At 40.2% G+C, this 18,141-nt stretch overlaps 1 protein-coding gene across 1 annotated transcript; it reads right to left on the reverse strand.

The window, feature by feature from the left end:
- Window positions 1-1,322: 1,322 nt before the first annotated feature.
- Window positions 1,323-17,928, reverse strand: col15a1b (collagen, type XV, alpha 1b). The gene is made up of 43 exons (XM_072440950.1): window positions 17,323-17,928; window positions 14,567-14,754; window positions 14,036-14,245; window positions 13,797-13,949; window positions 13,293-13,367; window positions 12,762-12,860; window positions 11,829-11,934; window positions 11,503-11,708; window positions 11,394-11,420; window positions 11,270-11,332; window positions 10,984-11,061; window positions 10,848-10,910; window positions 10,639-10,779; window positions 10,338-10,511; window positions 9,701-9,754; window positions 9,514-9,549; window positions 9,291-9,428; window positions 9,148-9,207; window positions 9,040-9,075; window positions 8,732-8,773; window positions 8,593-8,655; window positions 8,458-8,493; window positions 8,304-8,387; window positions 8,101-8,166; window positions 7,332-7,367; window positions 6,693-6,755; window positions 6,542-6,631; window positions 6,410-6,445; window positions 6,261-6,314; window positions 6,054-6,110; window positions 5,907-5,966; window positions 5,695-5,739; window positions 4,785-4,854; window positions 4,680-4,699; window positions 4,488-4,595; window positions 4,252-4,396; window positions 4,105-4,157; window positions 3,880-4,011; window positions 3,393-3,476; window positions 3,228-3,302; window positions 2,920-3,117; window positions 2,300-2,415; window positions 1,323-1,562 (listed from the first exon to the last, which is right to left on the reverse strand). The coding sequence occupies exons 1-43, from the start codon at window positions 17,690-17,692 to the stop codon at window positions 1,340-1,342; spliced, it is 4,233 nt and encodes a 1,410-aa protein (XP_072297051.1). The 5' UTR covers window positions 17,693-17,928; the 3' UTR covers window positions 1,323-1,339.
- Between the last annotated feature and the right edge of the window lie 213 nt (window positions 17,929-18,141).

Raw genomic sequence — 18,141 nt, forward strand, 5'->3', positions numbered from 1 at the left:
GAGTTCCAATGTTTGTGCCTTGGATAGACCCTATTTACACACCAAGAAGGCTACAGAACTGGACAAACTACAGTTTTGGATGTAAACACTAAACTACAGTATATTGTTAAAAAGGGACTACTTAAAGATGAAATACTGACTTGTACTTTTGAAACCTCTATCAATAAGTGACATATCTATATCTAACAGTGTTTGGCGAAATTTGGCCAACCCTCTTATGTTGTGTTTATCTTATACGTTAAACAAAAAATATACATCCGCTTAAAAAAACACACAAAATAAAACATTTATTCATACAGCGCCATCTATCAGCACAACTGTTTTCACATCGTCCCACAAAAGAAAGGAAAGAGTGAACTAACAATGTGTAGGTCAAGAAACGTTTTAGTTCATTTTGAGTGTAAAAAGAAGGGGGGTGGGAAATGTTCAGAGCAGTGAGCATTTTACAAAACCTACAAAGTACAAAAATAACAATGGACAGTATATACATGCTCAGAATTTTTCAATAAGTCACAAGGGGTTGGGAACATTATCAAAACACTTTAGGATAAACTAAAGCTGTTTGCAGGACAGTTCAGCAGACTGTCAACTGAAATTTAATATTTTGTTAATTCAATACCTTGTGACATATAGGACACATTTGTTAGAACCAAATGGGACATTTTGACATTTAATTGTCTTATCCACATTTCATTTTCTTATCCTCAGAGCGAAATGTACAGAAATCGAATTAGATCGGACAACCCAGCTGTCGGACTAGATAGTTTCTGGGAATAACATCATCACACTCTTCTACGGAAGGGTCCATGTAAGTATGAAATTAGTGTGTGAACAACCTAAATTGTTACAAAAAAGACATATTAAAACAGAAGATCAAAAACAAAGAAACAAACAAAAACAGGCTGACTCATGTCAGCCTTTTCCCAATGATTGTCATACTACAGTAAATATCTTTTGTTAAACCCCGTGCAAGACTTAATTTCAGTGACATAAAAAATTGCGAGGTAATGCATTTTCCAATGAACATTTAACCATCAATTGACAAAACTAAACATTGACAACATAATCTAGCTGCATCAACAAGACGTGTGGCATTTAATACTGATCATTATAGAAAAAATAGGCTTGGATTTGTCTAAAAAGAAGATTGGTTGTATTAAACTGTACAAAGCTATCACTGCTTTGTAATACTATACTTCTACATTAGTAGCCATCTTGAGAAACGCCCTCTTGCTTCGTTCTTAAGTCGACAGAGTCATTTTGTACGGTGTATGTGCCTGAATTTGGTGAATTTATGTTGTTTGCTTCATCAAGCTCCATTCTCTGTGCATTTCAGTTTTCAGGTCCTTTTGGGGTTATTGTGGCCCACATAGGTGTTCTCTATACACAGCACAATGTAGTGGTTGGAGCAGGCACGTGTGTGTTGTCCCAGGAGACGTCCCAACTGCAGCAGAGCGGCCTGTCCCGTCACCGCCATGTCCCCTGTCCTCCAGGCCTCGCAGTAGTTTGTGGTGAGTCTGATGCCCACCGGACTCGAGCCGTGCCATACCAGCTTCTCTGGCCTGGTCAAAGGGAGATCATTCAGACAACGTTGGTGACATATATGTGCTCAAACTAAATGAATACACTTCAGCTGTAACGTTGTAAAATTAAAGTGCATAATCCAAATCAGTTGCTGGGAGATAAGAATTAAACAGGAAATCGATCAGTTATATTAAAGCAAATTTGCATGAGCTAATCCATTCCTAATTGACCAAAAAAAGAGTGTGTTCACTCTTGTTCTGGGTTGAGTCCAGTTTTAATGCTGATGTAAACTTGGTTTAGTCTTGGTCAAGTCCATATTCATTCCCGGATTCATTCCCTGTTTAGTCCTCATTGTGTGTGTGCAAGTGGTAAACCACTGATGCACCCATAATCTATTCTTTATTTAACCAGTAGAGTCTCGCAGTGATTTGGAATCACATTTTCAGGGGCAGCCCTGAGGAAACCTCTACAGACACAGGGAGAACATGCAAACTATGTATATAAAGGCCCATGCCTCCTCTTGCATGCATTTAATTACAAGTGTTTTTACTGCTAAAAATACCTTGACCAGCAAGGATCTAACTGTGAGCTCCTCTCCACAGATCTGACACCTGGTGGTGTCACTGGCTTGTCTCCATAGAGACAGATACATTAATGCCTCATGTACATTCGAGGCAGAGCAATAACATTTTTCCACCAGAAAAATTAAATGGTGCAACCTAATTTCCTGGCAAAGAAGTATTTACCGGTAATAATAATTGAATCATTTGCTCACCACGCAGGGTCAGTCAGAACGTTGCGTCCATCGAAGGAGTAAATCGGTACAGAAGGGTTGAAGACACCTCCGTTTCCAGAGAAAATAGACATCCAGCTGTTGAACAAGACCTCTCCCTGAACAAACATATCAACCATCAGCACAGCTCAATGTACTGGAAAACATGACATGGACCTGTTAGAGGAGAGTTACAGCTCCTGTGTCCTGGGCCAAGAATGTCTTTAGACCTGAGCAACATATGTACTGGCAACTAGCAAGTTTAAGAATCTATTTCATATAGATATAGCTCCATTTGTCCAAGTGCAATACCGTTCATATGAAGCATGTGACTGTGTATATGAAAAGAAGCTACAAGGCAGTTTTTCGAACACCAAAATCAAATATTTGCTGAAAAAAGGACAATTAAGTATTTAAAATATTATAACTAAATACCCCGAAATTTTAAACTTGTTGATTACAGTTAAATATAAACCGTTGAAAGAAGTGACTCACAACAGAATTATTCCAACGTTATGGACAACAACTGTGTATTTCATCATTTCTTGGAGCGTGGAATTTGATTTGCTGTGAGGACCCAAAACGCAGGAGCTGGAAAGGAAAGTAGTAGAATTGTAGCTCACCCTCATGTTGACCACTGGCATGTCATTGCGGTCAGACTTTCTGACTATAGTGGCCAAGTCCTGGAGGTGTGAGGAGAGGAAGGCCCTGTAGGTGGTGGTCAGCCCCATTGAGCGAGCCTGCTGGTAGCACTGGAAGTCTGCCCCCCTGATGCCCCGCATGTCTCCTTTCAGCGGCGTGTTCAGAGCAACCAGATGAAGCTAAAAAAAGACAGTAAATGATACAAAATATGATTGAACGCTGCAGTCCAAGTGTTACAGCTAATTCATTTACCTGCTTTTGTTTCTCAAAGTAATGTTTCTGCACTCACCCCTGGGACAGCGTTAAAGGTCTGTGGCAGGACATTATAGCTCGGCTGGTAAACCCTGCCATTCTCCTGCAGCTCCTGTGGTAGATATGTTATAGTTATATTATGTTAGTAGTAAGGTGTTTTGTATCTGAAATGATATTGTGCATTGAGATTGAGTATGTGAACCTGGCTATGGATCCTGTGAGGCCTGCCCCAGTCCCCAGGTCGACTCAAAGCCTGAGCTGAAGAAGATTGGATCAACTCTCCAAGCTGAAAAATGGACATATAAGTAAACACATGTGCAACAAATTAACATACAGTACATGTATGTCGGTGTAATCCCTCATTCGTCCAGGCGTGTTCCATAGTTGAAAAAGCTTCAGTTGTAGTCATCTGGACTCAGTTAGAAAAAATAGACGTTTCGACTCTCATCCAAGAGTCATTGTCAATAAAAGAATTTAGATCGAGAACTACGAATAGAACAGTATTAATATCGGAGTTCTCGATCTAAATTCTTTTATTGACAATGACTCTTGGATGAGAGTCGAAACGTCTATTTTTTCTAACTGAGTCCAGATGACTACAACTGAAGCTTTTTCTACTATACAGTACATGTACTTTAAATGACATACTATACCATATACAACAAATAAATAATGAAGGTTGATCATACTTGTATTTTCTTCCAGCCGTGGCGTGTCCTGATGTACAGCTCTCCGCCGCGCTCCGACACGTAGGCCAGTGTTCCCTCTGCAGCTCGCTGGGTCTCTCTGCTCAGAGCGTGGAGGGTCTTGTAGGTTGTGATCTGAAAAGCACTGACAGTTTAACTGGATTGTTTCAACTTCAAAGTTGTATATTTATGTTTTGCTACTCTAGGAAAAGACCAAAGTCTCTGCACCGGGTTGGTATATCCTGGAGGACCAGGAGGACCAGGTGGGCCAGGAACAGTGTCTGAAGAAAAACAAATTATACATTTAAATAGTATTAATGTTCACATAGTTATGCTCAGTACCATGATGTAACCGTATCCTTGTCTTTATAATACCTGATCCATAGGCAAAGGCAGACCCTGGAGATCCAGGAGGCCCTGGAGGACCTCTCGCACCTGGACGTCCGAACCCATCTGCACCAGGCAGTCCTGGAGGACCAGCAGGACCAGGAGGACCAACCACAGATTCACCCTTTGGACCCTAGGACCACACTATATGTTATGACCACATGTGTTACAAAATCCCTCTCACACAAACTCTGTCACATTATGTTGTGTCCACAAAGTCTCACCACAAGTCCTGATCGTCCTGGAAGCCCTGGAGGACCAGGAGGACTTGTGTCACCTTTATCTCCTTTCTGCCCTTTGTAGCCCTGCGCACCTTTTTCACCTTGATGGAGCTAAAGACCAATATTATAAGTAAGTATACTAAGTAACACTACTTTGTAATTACTATTAGTTTGAATACATCAGAAACAACTCACCTGAGTTCCATCTGGAAGACCTGATAAACACAACATGGTGACTCTTTGACACACAGCATTTTGTTCAGGTATAAAGTTCAAAATAATTTATACTACTATAATCACCAAATATAGCAGGCTCCCCAGATAATCCAGCCTCTCCTTTGTCCCCTTTAGTGTTCAGTGAATATGAGCCCTTTAGACAAAGAATATAATGCATTAGTCATTTGATCTATTTGAATCACATGCACATTGCAGGAAATTAGAATATTGTTTTTTGCTAAATGAGCATCCACTGTATAATATGGTTTGCATTAATACAAGGGTTACAACAGTTTATTAGCCCATGCTCAAAACAAAGAAGAAGTACATGACACTGCAGTTATTGTCAAATTAGATTATAAGATGTCGTTTCTAAAGGAGTGTTACTAAAAAGAGTTTAAAAATGTATATATATATATATATATATATATATATATATATATATATATATATATATATATATATATATATATATATATATATTACTTTAACTAACTATCAACATACAGGCAATAACCTGACCATACCAAAGCAAGAAAACAGACACCTCATCCCACCAGCCCATCACCACAGGATACACCAGAAGAAAGTACAAGGCCAAACGATCCACACCCTTTCACCATAAAGTACATCTGACTCTGTCGTCTTAGAAAATGAGCTCTGGCTGATGCAGTAAACACATACTGTACTTACAAGAGTAGTACAGTACTGTATCAGTTGCATTCACTGCACCTTTTTATAATGATACAAGACCAAGGAAAGACTCTGCATTGACCAGACAGAGGCACCACACCTAAACGTATGATAAGGTTGGTTGTCACTGTCTAATGACAAAAGGCCAGAACAAGAGAAATGGGAAGAAGCATTAGAGATACAGCCGGGACAGTGTTGTTTGGAACGCGTTAGCTACCATGCGTTTGCACCCACACACCCACAGAGCCACACTGACAGCTCCTCTATTAAGGTTCAGTCAGGTGGTCTGGTCTGGACTTACTCGGCCCGGTTTGCAGTGCGGTCGGGGGCGGACCGGGAAAACTGTCTTTTGGATTCAGAGAAGAGCAGGGCAATCAGACTCAGTACTTAAAATATAACTTTAACAAAATCATAGTTGATGGATCACTTTATTCTTCCAATCACTTTTATGAGTTTCAATGGCTTTATCGACTGCGCAAAATTACATAAGTATTACAATAGTGTAAAACGTACCCCATTCAGCCCCAAAATCCTTCCTGGGAGTCCCGGTGGGCCAGGAGGACCAGGCGGACCCTATGAATACAATGTAAACAATAACTTGACTCAAAGACTAGACTAAAATATTCAGCATAAACAATACACAGCCTTTATGTTTCTTACCTGTGGGCCAGCAGAGTCCCCTTTCTCTCCTTTTCGTCCAGACACACCAGGTCGTCCCTTCAAGGAAAGACAAAATTGTCCATCAATAAAGTCTATACATTTTTATTTTCATGTACTAAACAAAGGCAATACCAGAATTGATTATTATTGAGCTTCATAGAGTGCAAGAATAACACAATAAACAGTGGATATACTACAAGTACTCACGGAACGACCAGGGAATCCATACTCTCCTTTTTGTCCTGTTGGTCCAATTGGTCCCTGGAAATATGTAACAGAAAATTATGTTTTGTAAGAACAAAACACCTGCAGGGGTTCAGTTGTTGCTCAATTCAATTCAAGTAAAATGGGCTCACCAGAAGTCCAATGGGGCCTGGCAATCCTCGGTCACCCTGAACCATCCCATAATAGTAAAATAGTTATTTTTGTTTTTATTTTCCATCCAGTGATAAAATATAGTCATGAACAAATTAAATGAATGATCTTGCCTTCCCTCCTTTGGGCCCGATGGGACCTCTCGGTGATGAAATAATGGATCCATCAGCAGCAATCGTAACCCCTGGCTCCCCTTTCTCTCCCTGATGGGACAAAGACATGATGTCACCACTGGACCGCTTTGTTCATGAGACTGTCTGGTACCTTAAACCCAGGTGAACCCTGAAGTCCTTGACTGCCAATGTCTCCCTTTGGTCCACGAGGGCCCTGAAAATATAATAATATAATATATATAATAATTGGCCAGTATTTTAAGATCTGACATTACAATTCAAAATTCCACATTAGGTACATAACAAATATGTGAGATAAAACGGTATGAATATATTAATGAAATATTAAGTACTCACAGGACACAAAAGTGAAGCTAAAGCGTAGTTTTAGTCTGGACTATTTCTGCTGTTTCACCTGCACATTCTACTTTCATTGCCCTGCCCTGTTATGATGCTGCCAATCACAGCTCAGTGATCGCTCAGTCTACTTGTTTTAAACTCTGCCCTCCTCCACTCCATTCAGCAGTTCTTCTTCTCCCCAGCACCACCTTTTCAGAGTTTATTTTTCTTTCAGGTTTTATTCCCACCACCAGTTTCATAACATATCCTACTCTGCACCACCTGCACATTGCTCATCGTTCCCTGTCAGGGACTAAGCGCCAAACCTATATTAGATATATTTTCATATATTGTTGTTAATTATTGTTCATCATCTTCTATCATATATTTATTTGAGTCTTTCCAGATTAAACTGCGATACAAAATATGCATTCAAGTACACAATACTTACTGGAAATCCAGCTCTGCCAGGCAAACCTTCAGGTCCCTGAAAAATGACATTTAGTAAGGTAAAGCAAAGTCAAGTTGTTAAGCAGTGGTCCCCAAACTGCGGCCCGCGGGCCACATCCGGCCCGTTGGGCCTTTCAATCCGGCCCGCCAAGCTTGTCCGAGTTATATTAAAAAATAATAAAATATATATATATATATTTTTTTGCGGCCATTTGACCGCGCCGCGGCTCTGCAGCCACGGCCGTTCATTTTACCTTTCGCCTGTAATGCCCACATTTCCCCAAGAGATGGCCACTGTTCCCTCTAAGCTGCGCCTGCGCAGCTGCGCACTGCTCGCACTTAGTGCACTGCTCGCACATAGTGCACTGCTCGCACTTAGTGCGCGCACAAGAAAATCTATGGCGCGCAGAAAATAAAATTCACCACAAACGGCCAATCAAGCAGGAAGCGCAAGTGTTTGACACACTGAAGAAGACTCTTGTGGACAGTAGAAGACAGTAGATAATTAATCATTATTTAATGCATTTGGAAAACAATTTGTACATTGAGCCTTGCATTTGTTGCTTTGTTACATGTTACAGGTCAAATCTTGCGTGTGATTTATAGTAATTCATTAGTTCACACAAACACACCATATTTTCCTGCCCCGGCCCCTCGGCCAAATTTTAGAACCCAATGTGGCCCTCGAGTCAAAAAGTTTGGGGACCACTGTTGTAAAGTGTATAAAAGCGAGTGATAAAGTATGATGCTTCACCCTTGTTTGGTCTTACCACGGGTCCTGCTGGTCCTTTGATCACAGTGAAGTTAAACAAACCATCTGTAACATTGAGGAGTAGCTGCGGATACAGAAGGAGGAGCTGTTAAATGCAGTCACTTTGTAACATCTTACAAGAGAGGAAAATGACTTTGGGTCATAATTAGGATTATATACTAATTTCACTTAGCTAGATTTCAAAATGGAAAGCAGACTTACATCCTCCATATTAATAATGGGCCCAGGAAGCCCAGGAGGCCCAGGGGGTCCTGTGATACTGAGTCCATCATTGCCAGGCTCTCCCTTTAAGAACAAAGATGCATCAGAGCATAAAGTAGTGAGACATGTGTGTCCATAAGACACAAAGTTTTACCTTTAGTCCTGGACTGCCCTTCTCTCCTTTAGCTCCCTTTTAATGTTTCAAAACCATCCAGGTTGTTAGAAAACATAGATTAATATTACAGCAATGGTACAGTTGGAATTTCCCCCTCGTTATTCCGATTCTTACCCTTGCTCCTGGTAGTCCAGCCAGACCTTGAATACCCAGTGGGCCTTGGTCCCCTGGCTCTCCCTGAGTCACATGTGGAAATTGTATTGGTACAATATACAATATACATATCATTTAAACAAACAAAACATCATCAGACCTTTACTGAAGGTCCTGGGGCACCCGGGGCTCCATCCTCCCCCTGTCAATAAAATAGTACTTTTACAGTATCTTAGAGGTGTGTGTGTGTGTGTGTGTGTGTGTGTGTGTGTGTGTGTGTGTGTGTGTGTGTGTGTGTATGTATGTATGTATGTATGTATATATATATATATATATATATATATATATATATATATATATATATGTATATATATATATATATATATATATATAAACCCAAGTGTATTGTACAGGAGAATGACCGCTTTTTTTATATACATGAAACCAAACCACCAGGCTATCACACACCTTTGGTCCTCTGGGGCCGGGTAGACCTGGAGATCCCTGAAAAAAAAGAAACATTTATTGAAAATGGTCCTTTTCAAATTGAGGTAAGAAAAAGCGTTTTCAACTTACTTGAGGTCCTCTGAATCCAGCACCAATCAGCATGTCACTCTTTCCTGATCCTTCCATATCCTGAAACATATGAATGAAAGTCATAATAATATTCATTGTACAACATGTTGTTACTAAACTTGACTGACTGGATCCAGAGTTACCTCTACAAAGAACTTGGATGTGGGTAGTCCCGGGGGCCCTGGTAGCCCTGGGGGGCCCACTGGCCCCCTCTGTCCTGGGGGACCTCTGGGGCCTTCAAGTCCCGGGGCTCCAGTGGTGGCTATGAACCCACATTCACCCTATAAAACGACAAATACATATACATAAACAACAATTGCAACACACTTAGTAACCTTTTCCTAAACCAAATGTATTAACATTTACCTTCGGTCCAGGTAAGCCAGCCAAGCCTTGGTCACCCTAAGAATAAGACGTAAGTGTCACATACAAAGCAGCAGTTTTTTTCATCACAAAGAGCAGTTTGAGATCTATGGTTCACAAATATAAGGGATGTTTTCACAGTGTGGCTAAGTTTAAGCTCATGTTTTCTATGTTATTGCGGTGAAATTACTTTATGTCCCTTTTGTCCTGGCACACCCACAGCGCCGTCTTTTCCTGCTGGTCCCTGGAAAACAGACAAATCAATCCACATAAAATCCACATCGGACCACGTGCCGAACCAAGCATTAGTATGAGCCTCATTCCAAAATGCAAAGTTTCAAAGGACACTGCATCCGTCAATATTTTGGATGTTTTTTCATCAGTGATTCTTGAAGCTTTGCATCTGATTCAGCAGAACCTATAAAGAATTTAACACAATATTTTCTAAAAAGGCAGATAAGTTCCTTGGCCATGTTGGTTTTAAGCTTGAAAACAGCGGCAACAGTTATGAAGGTAAAAATTCAGTCCAGCCTCGTCTCTTAGTTAAACAAAAATAAACATAACTGAAATAAGTTGGACAAAACATGAACTGAATTAGAAATAGTAGCCATAACACTGAATGATGCAAAGAGACCAAGTAAATGCATAAGCACAGATAAAGAAGCAAGTGGCTGCAAGTAAAACAACATGGCCACAGATACACAGCCCAAAGCTGAGCATGAAGGCGAAATGTTTTTGTCTTGACAAAAATGATATTACTGCCTCAATGCTAGTTTTGGCTGTAACCTGCCTTTTGTGTTTGCTGACAGCAAACCAAGACATTATACCTCGCCTGAACCTGAAGTGGACCCAAAGTCAAACTCAGAACTCAAGGCAAAAGAGGATTCAGAGCTGAACCCAGAACTGAACCCAGATCCCAGGTCTGAGTCCAGTTCAGGGCCAAACCCTGAGCTCAGGCCTGACCCTCCGGAGCCAGAGCCACTAAACCAATCATCCACAATCTGCAATAGAGTGGGAGAGTGGAAACACACTGAGAAAAACTGATGGGCTGAGGAAATACAGTTGACAGATAAAAATGTACAAACATGTGGAGAAAATAGGTTGAATTGTATTTTCAGATAAACTTACTGGTATTCCAGCTCTTCCTTGTAAACCGTCTTTTCCAGGGGCCCCCGGGGGCCCACTGTGGGAGAGTCCCTCTGCATTTGGAGGTGTGTGGTTTGCAGGTGGGCCGGGAGGTCCAGGGGGCCCAGGTAGACCAGGAGGTCCCTACAACAGAAACACATACTCTTGTACATGGCTCTATCGAGGATGCGATGAAGCCAACAAAACCTTACCCTGATGACCTCAGTGTCCATGTCCAAGTCTCCAAAGCCAGAGCCCAGGGCATCGTTTCCGTACTACAGCAAAAAACACTATGACTCTCACATCAATCTATGACACTTTCAGTTAGTATTGTTTTATAACACATACCGGTACACTGCGTGATCTGGGTGGTCCCGGAGGCCCCGGGAGACCAGGGGGACCCGGTAAACCCAATCCTGGATCTCCCTACAGTGTTTTAAAAATAAAGAATTCACAGGGCACTTAATACAATATATATATATATATATATATATATATATATATATATATATATATATATATATATATATATATATATATATATATATATATATATATATATATATATATATATATATATATATATATATATATATATATATATATATATATATATATATATATATAGACATACCTTCTCTCCTTTGGTCCCGGTTTCTCCAGCTAGGCCTGATGTCCCATGTGTCCCTCTCTGACCCTGAGGGTAAATTTAAGGTTATACAAATAAACAAAAACAATAAAAACTGTAGAACACTTACTTGATCTCCCTTGTCTCCTTTAGTTCCCTGAAACATAAATGATGACCCAAAAGAAACATTATTGAACTCTCAACAAACAGATCATAGTCTGTACTTCTGCGAACAGCACCTGCTCGCCATCTCTTCCTGGAAACCCTGGTAGTCCTGGGGCCCCTGTCGGTCCTTGAGGACCTCGGGGTCCTGGTTGTCCTTTGCCTGGAGGTGAAGAGGAACCTGGTGGGCCAGGGGGACCGGGTGGTCCCTGTGGCCCTAGATTGCCCTTCTCTCCCTTCAGTTTATGGTCTCCATCTTCATCCTTTTCAGTCCTTTGAGACTCTGTAAAACACAAAGCATAACATGAAGTTTGTCCAATAATAACAAAAGCCTTGTGACATGACAACGTACAAGCTGAAAGATGTACAGTTGGTGAACAATGAATTAGGAGCAGCAGCTCACCTCTCATATGTTCAGTGCTTGCAGTGGGAGTCTGCTGACCAGAGTATCCATCAAGCTCGGTCTCCGGGGCCTTGGTTGGTGGAGCACTCACTGGAACACTATCCTTCTATTTCAGAGAGAAAGAAATCAGCTTCATAAGCAAAGGCCCTCAAGACAACCGCCAGCTGTTCACTGTAAACTACAAGTGTGTGTTACGCAAACTTTCCTTTTTAGACTCATTTAACATTGGTAAGGTCAATAATATAGAAGCTATAATAATTATCTTACTTAACCAGACATCAGTCTAACTGGTCCAAAGTCTAAAATGAAAGAAATCTCAGACAAAATGTGACCTTGACTTCTCAATATCTGGGAACATTTATTTTGTTTATGGAGTGTAGTTCTTTTGAAGCTTCAAAGACCATGATTGTGAGACGTGAGGTCAGGCCGACTTCCTCATTGAAGGAGGATGAAAAGCCCAAAAATACTCTTGAAGATTGGAGTGTCTAGAGTCTATCTGAGAACACAAGGTTGAGCAATAATATGGGCTAGAGAGAATGGATTCAGTTGCTGTGGCAGTTGCTTCGGCCATCTCGTGAGTGTAGAAGCAGCAAAATTATAATAGAAAATAATGTAGAAACAGGGCAACAAGATAATAGACTATTTGTCAACTGAAATAAACCAGCCACATGCTACAACTGGACTGTAGAAGACAATGAAGTGTGTTATCCAGAAACAGTATAAACTAGATATAGTATATAGATATGGTATAGATAAACCCACTACAGCAATGTTGTCTATAGTTCAAGATGCAACATCAATATTTCAAATGTAATAGTTTTAGTGAAAGGAGGAAATGTATATATATATATATATATATATATATATATATATATATATATATATATATATATATATATATATATATATATATAATTATATATATTGAGATACCTGTGCCGAACTGGGTTTTCTTCTCTGTGAGTTCTTCATCACTTCCTCCTCTGTCTCCCTGTCGTCCAATGCATCATCTCCACTGGAGAATCCTGAAGCCTTAAGTCAAACAATAATACTGTTTAAGATACAATTTGTTAGATGATATTTCAAATTCATCCTCCATTTGCCACTATATGTTTTAATACTTTCAAAAAGAAAACACAACTTATATTGTATTTAATCTGAAAAAAAAAAAAAAATTAAATGCTTTTTATGGTTGTATTTAGTTTTGACCACAAGAGGTGACCATATCTCAGGGGTGCCCAATATTTTGTCTTGGTGGGCCAAAATGAACATGCATTAGTGGGAAGAAAGCCAAACTTATTGATGCTGTACATAATTAATGTAAATCATGATGATGATGATGATGATGATGATGATGATGATGATGATGATGATGATGATGATGATAATAATGGTGATAATAATTACACAGAAAGCTAGGGTCATAATACAAACTTGAACAATGTTTAGATCTGAAATACGTACGTAGGGATCATCGTCTTCACACTGCTCCTCTGCGGCTCTGGGGTCATCCCTTATCACGAGCTGCTGGATGGACCCCTGAGAGAAAATAGAATACAATCTTTGTTAAGAAAAACAAACATCTTTTATGGAGTGACCCATGAAATATTACTGTTTAATCATTAATACATCATTTCAACATTTGATTCATATTTGATGAAATTTCCCCATGTGGGACAATAAAGGAATATCTTATGTATCAACGTGTATTGACTATGGCAACGACACTCACAAGTATCAATAACCCAGAGTGAAGGGAATATCACATACTTTAAGAACCTGTCTTGACTGCTTTGTCTAGATTTAACTATTATTAAAAACAATAGCATGTTGTGAAATTACATCCCATAATTTCTGTAATTATTTATATATTCTACAACTACAGCCTCTTTTCCTCTTTCATGTCTACTTTTTGTATTTCTTAATAGTTCAGGCTTATATATTGATACCTACCTAACAGGAACTTACCACAAACTTATCAAGGCCAGTGCTTCCCGCGTTTCCCACAAAAATGCCAGAATTGTGTGAAAATGTGAGTCTGTCAGGTTTGCGCTGGAAGGTGGTCCTCTCCGCCTCACCACAGTCCATGTAGAAACGCACCTCTTCATGCTCCACAACCAACTACCGGTCACGTCACAGGGTTTTAGTTATTAGTTATTTGATTTATATTCAATACATTTTTAAACTGATTTTTATAGTATCATCACCGTGAATCTTGTCCACTGGTCCGTCATGTCTGGCACTGTGAAGGTTGCAGCTTTGTGGCTGTGAGAGGCCTCTTTTCTGTCTGTGTAGTACAGGAGGATGCTCTGGAGGCCCCCACGCACCGGAGTGAGGGCCAGCCCCAGCTCCACCACCTTCTGATGGGCATCTGTGATGGCAAACAGCACCCCTCCTCTGGGGGTTGTTGGACGGACCTGAATTAAAATGACAAATGTTGCAGTATTCCAGTTAACCACAAGATGGCAGCAAAGCTTTACGTCACTTTTCTCTCTCATAGCAATAACTTAAAATATGTATTATACTGTACATGACTTGACTGACTAAAATCATTATGCTAATATTTGATTCTCGATTACAACAATGATATCACAATTTTGAAATCCCTCTGAAATGTTTATTGCCCAAAAAAATAATGAATTGACAATAACATTTTCAAATACAGTGTACGTTTGTTTCTTGCAGTTTTTGTCTAGTTTAATATTAGACTATTGGGTTAGGGTTAGGGTTAGCGTTACCGTGACAATGATGGCAAAGTCCCTGTAGAACTGGCCCGGGATGAAAGTCTTGGTGAGCCGGCCGATGTTTGCTTCAGGCTCAAAGTTATAGGCTGGAAAACCCTCAAAACCAGGAGCAAAGGAGACAGCGGGAGGAAGAGGGACTCCTATTAACTCAGTCAGGTCCAAGTGTCCTCCTGAGCCTCGCTCTGACACAGAGAAAAAAATAACTTAATCTTTTAAATCCTACATACTCTGTTTATTCACAGTTATTTATGAAAGAAAGTTAGTAGTAAGTCTGCCAACACCTAAAATATCACAAATTCCTGACATCTCTATGAGGCCATTAGACATAGTCTATTATCAATGTAGTCCTAGTGAGACAGAGTCTTGTGTTAATGAGTTACTGCACGTGTACAGTAAAGACAATAGCTTGTACACTCCATGTATTTGTCTTAATAAAGACATTTCAGATTCGTTCCTTTCAAAATCTCAATTAGCCTACTATGAAATACATCAGGAAAAAACAAACAAACTCCTATATAAACCCCTATAGACAGGCAATTAAGGCAGAGCTGCTCACAAATCCACCTGTCATGATTCTAATTGAATAGATTTGGAGCTGGCTACACTTGACTGCACTGGTCCACGTGGACATAATCCCCAATAGCAGACACAGCTCCTGACACAAGGAGCATAGTTCAGTATGTGGACAGCAGACTTTACTTTGTCCTGTCTCCACACTCTATGGTCAAACTAATGAAACCTTAAATTCACAGATAAACTTGGCCGGTACAGCTCCTGTTCAGGTTTGTATTGAAAGAGGGCTGTAGTAAATGTCTGAAATGATTTCTATAGATATATTCTTTTTATTTTCCAACGTTTCTTATTGGTTAAATAGCATTATGCACAGTAACAGTAACTCCATTCAAAGTAATAACATTAAATCTAGGAAAATGATCAAAACTGACACAAGACAGAAGAAGAGATTAATAAAATATACCTTAATCTTAACAACATACATTAGGCCCGACACATTAATTTACAATTTCGACTTATTGTCCAATGAATGATAGACAGAACATTCATTTTTGAGGGTCAACATTTATTGTGGGAACTTATTCTTTCACTAATAGAGAACGTTTTCCAATTTGTCTGTAATACAATAGGGCCTAGCTTGTTGACCATCAGATGCTCTTGATTACAAAATAACCTGCCATGGAAAAAAATAATGATGGGTCGGTCATTAAAAAAGCTATAACTACAATTAATATTAACAATAAAAGCAACATCTGCAAAACTAAGAGCAAAGGGTGATGTGTTTAAAGAAGCGAGCAAATCACAGAAAAGCCACAACATAAGGGCATACGTGATTTGAGCATTTTTTCACAAACAAAACTCTCTTGGTTCAGGTGTGTGTTCATTTGTTTGCGATAGTGATTTAGGGAGACAGACAGACAGACAGATGAGCCAGGGTTGTCTGGGCCGGGTGCAAAGTTCAGTTTTCAAAGAGTGAAAGAGATATGTAGCTGTGATACGGATATAGCATTTCCTGTGATCAAACAAATGAGTCCAAAGAAACTTGTTGTAATAAAAGTGTCGTAATGTCGCAAAATGGTTTCAATGGTTCTTCCGGTTTGGTTGCAGCCTGTAATTAAGTGTGATGATCTGGAATAAAACAGGCAGCTGTGTGAATAAAACAGTGCAAAGGAGGTTTCTCTAGACCGATTATAGTCTTCTGACAGAGGCAAAAACGCAAAGTCATCACTTCTCAATTTATTTACTGGGTCAAGGTGAGAAAAATTACAAATCACAGTTTTTTAGCAAATTGTATAAGAAAGTTTTAAAGGTGCCAGCATCTAATAGCTTTCACTCTTATCCCTGAACTTAATTCAAGTCGCCTGGAGGATTATCATACCAACAGCATATAAACAATATTAGCGTGCTCCCATGGTGCTGCAGTGTAATCTATTAAACCTGTACGTCAAAAACCTGCCTTGCTGCACGGTGTATTCCCACTAACCAGCTTATATTTAGAGGAGAGGACATTTGCATCTACATAGCTGCATGCCAACACACCGGCAGGAACAGAAATAGCCAATCAGTCTGCTCTTCTTTGCAGAGATATGCCTGGGCATTAAAGAGTTACACTTGAGATACTGAAGAGCGGTCGGATAATAAAAGACAACCACAGACAATTGTGGCGAACCTAGACCTTCCACTTTCACTCGTTTGGATATAGCTGCTGACTTTTCCTGCAATAGTTATTACAGCTATTTGAAGGCAAGAATGAACCCACAGAGTCAGAAAACGATCCATGACAAACAATGAAAACAACGTGCAAAGTTGTCAAAAATCACTTGATCTCAACAACAGAGCTTAACAAAATATACATATAGGGTCATCATTTTCCAAAACATGCTTGTCTTTGCACAGTCTGAGGGAGCATAAAAGCAGGACTAAACTGTACCTAAAATGTCTTCATAAATAAAGGTTTTAAAATCGATACTACTGCTAGAATCAAAAGAAGATATTCATTTGACCAAGTATTGATACTTTTGAATGTTTTCAGAAGTTGTGTGACTTTACTATGATTAACAAACTATTGTCAGTCAATTATGATTAAGATATTGAAGTAGTAACAGAGGCTAGATTCCACAGAACATCAAAGCATCCCATGGTAATTAAAATATACCTCGTCCTATAGCCTAAGTCACTGATACGACCACAACTGAGCAGACAGGGGCAGATCAGCAGAATGATGCTGCACCACTCACCACTTTTCCAGTGCTTTAGTGGTTTGTAAATGTTTTTAGATTTGCTGCTTCCATTGCCCTCTGGAGGTAAGCGCCAGGATTGAGTGGTGCTCTGCTCGGCCTCGGACACTCCTGTGAGGACTGCCGGACCCTCTGTTTGCCTGCTGGTCCACACCGCTCCACCTGTCACCTGCTCCTCTCCCCCCCAAACGGACGTCTCTATCGGGGCGTCCAGGGTGGTGTTGGATGGAGAGATGGTGGAGGGGGAAGTGGCTGGAGGAGAGGTGGTAGACTTGGCTTTAGGGTTGGCCCAAATGAAGGTCCACCACTGGGTCTGTACCGGTAAACAAAGTATGGAGAAGACAGCGAAGAAGAAGCTGAGACATGCCATCTTCTTGCATAAAATACTCCTTATTCAGCTTAAATCCAGGCAACTGCAAGCCAGCATGAGCAGCTTGAGGCGTCCAAGTTCTCAAAAGTTCTCCAAAAGTCACACAAAGTAAAATCCGCACATCAATGGCAGCCAGGATTCTCCAAGTCTTGGCTTCTATGTTCCCTATGGCTTTATTGTCCCTTTCCCCATTTGGTGTCGGAAGCTGCCTGCCATCTCATTCCCTCCTCTGCCCATGTGTAATTACTGACTCCCCCTCCGGCCACAGCACACTTGATTTTCTCTCCCTCTTTAGACTCAGACGGCAGATTAGAGAGGCCATTCACCACTCCTCCCTTGTCTTCCTCTTCTCACACCTCCTACCTTGTGCTGTGCTGTGTGCACGTATGCAGCACTGTTGTTCAAATAAATATGTTGGACATCTCAATGTTTCAAAAAGCCCATCACAC

This window comes from Eucyclogobius newberryi, unplaced genomic scaffold, assembly GCF_026437365.1.
Source record: "Eucyclogobius newberryi isolate DKJ021-1_F unplaced genomic scaffold, fEucNew1.0.hap1 SCAF_12, whole genome shotgun sequence".
In the NCBI taxonomy this organism is placed as follows: domain Eukaryota; kingdom Metazoa; phylum Chordata; class Actinopteri; order Gobiiformes; family Gobiidae; genus Eucyclogobius; species Eucyclogobius newberryi.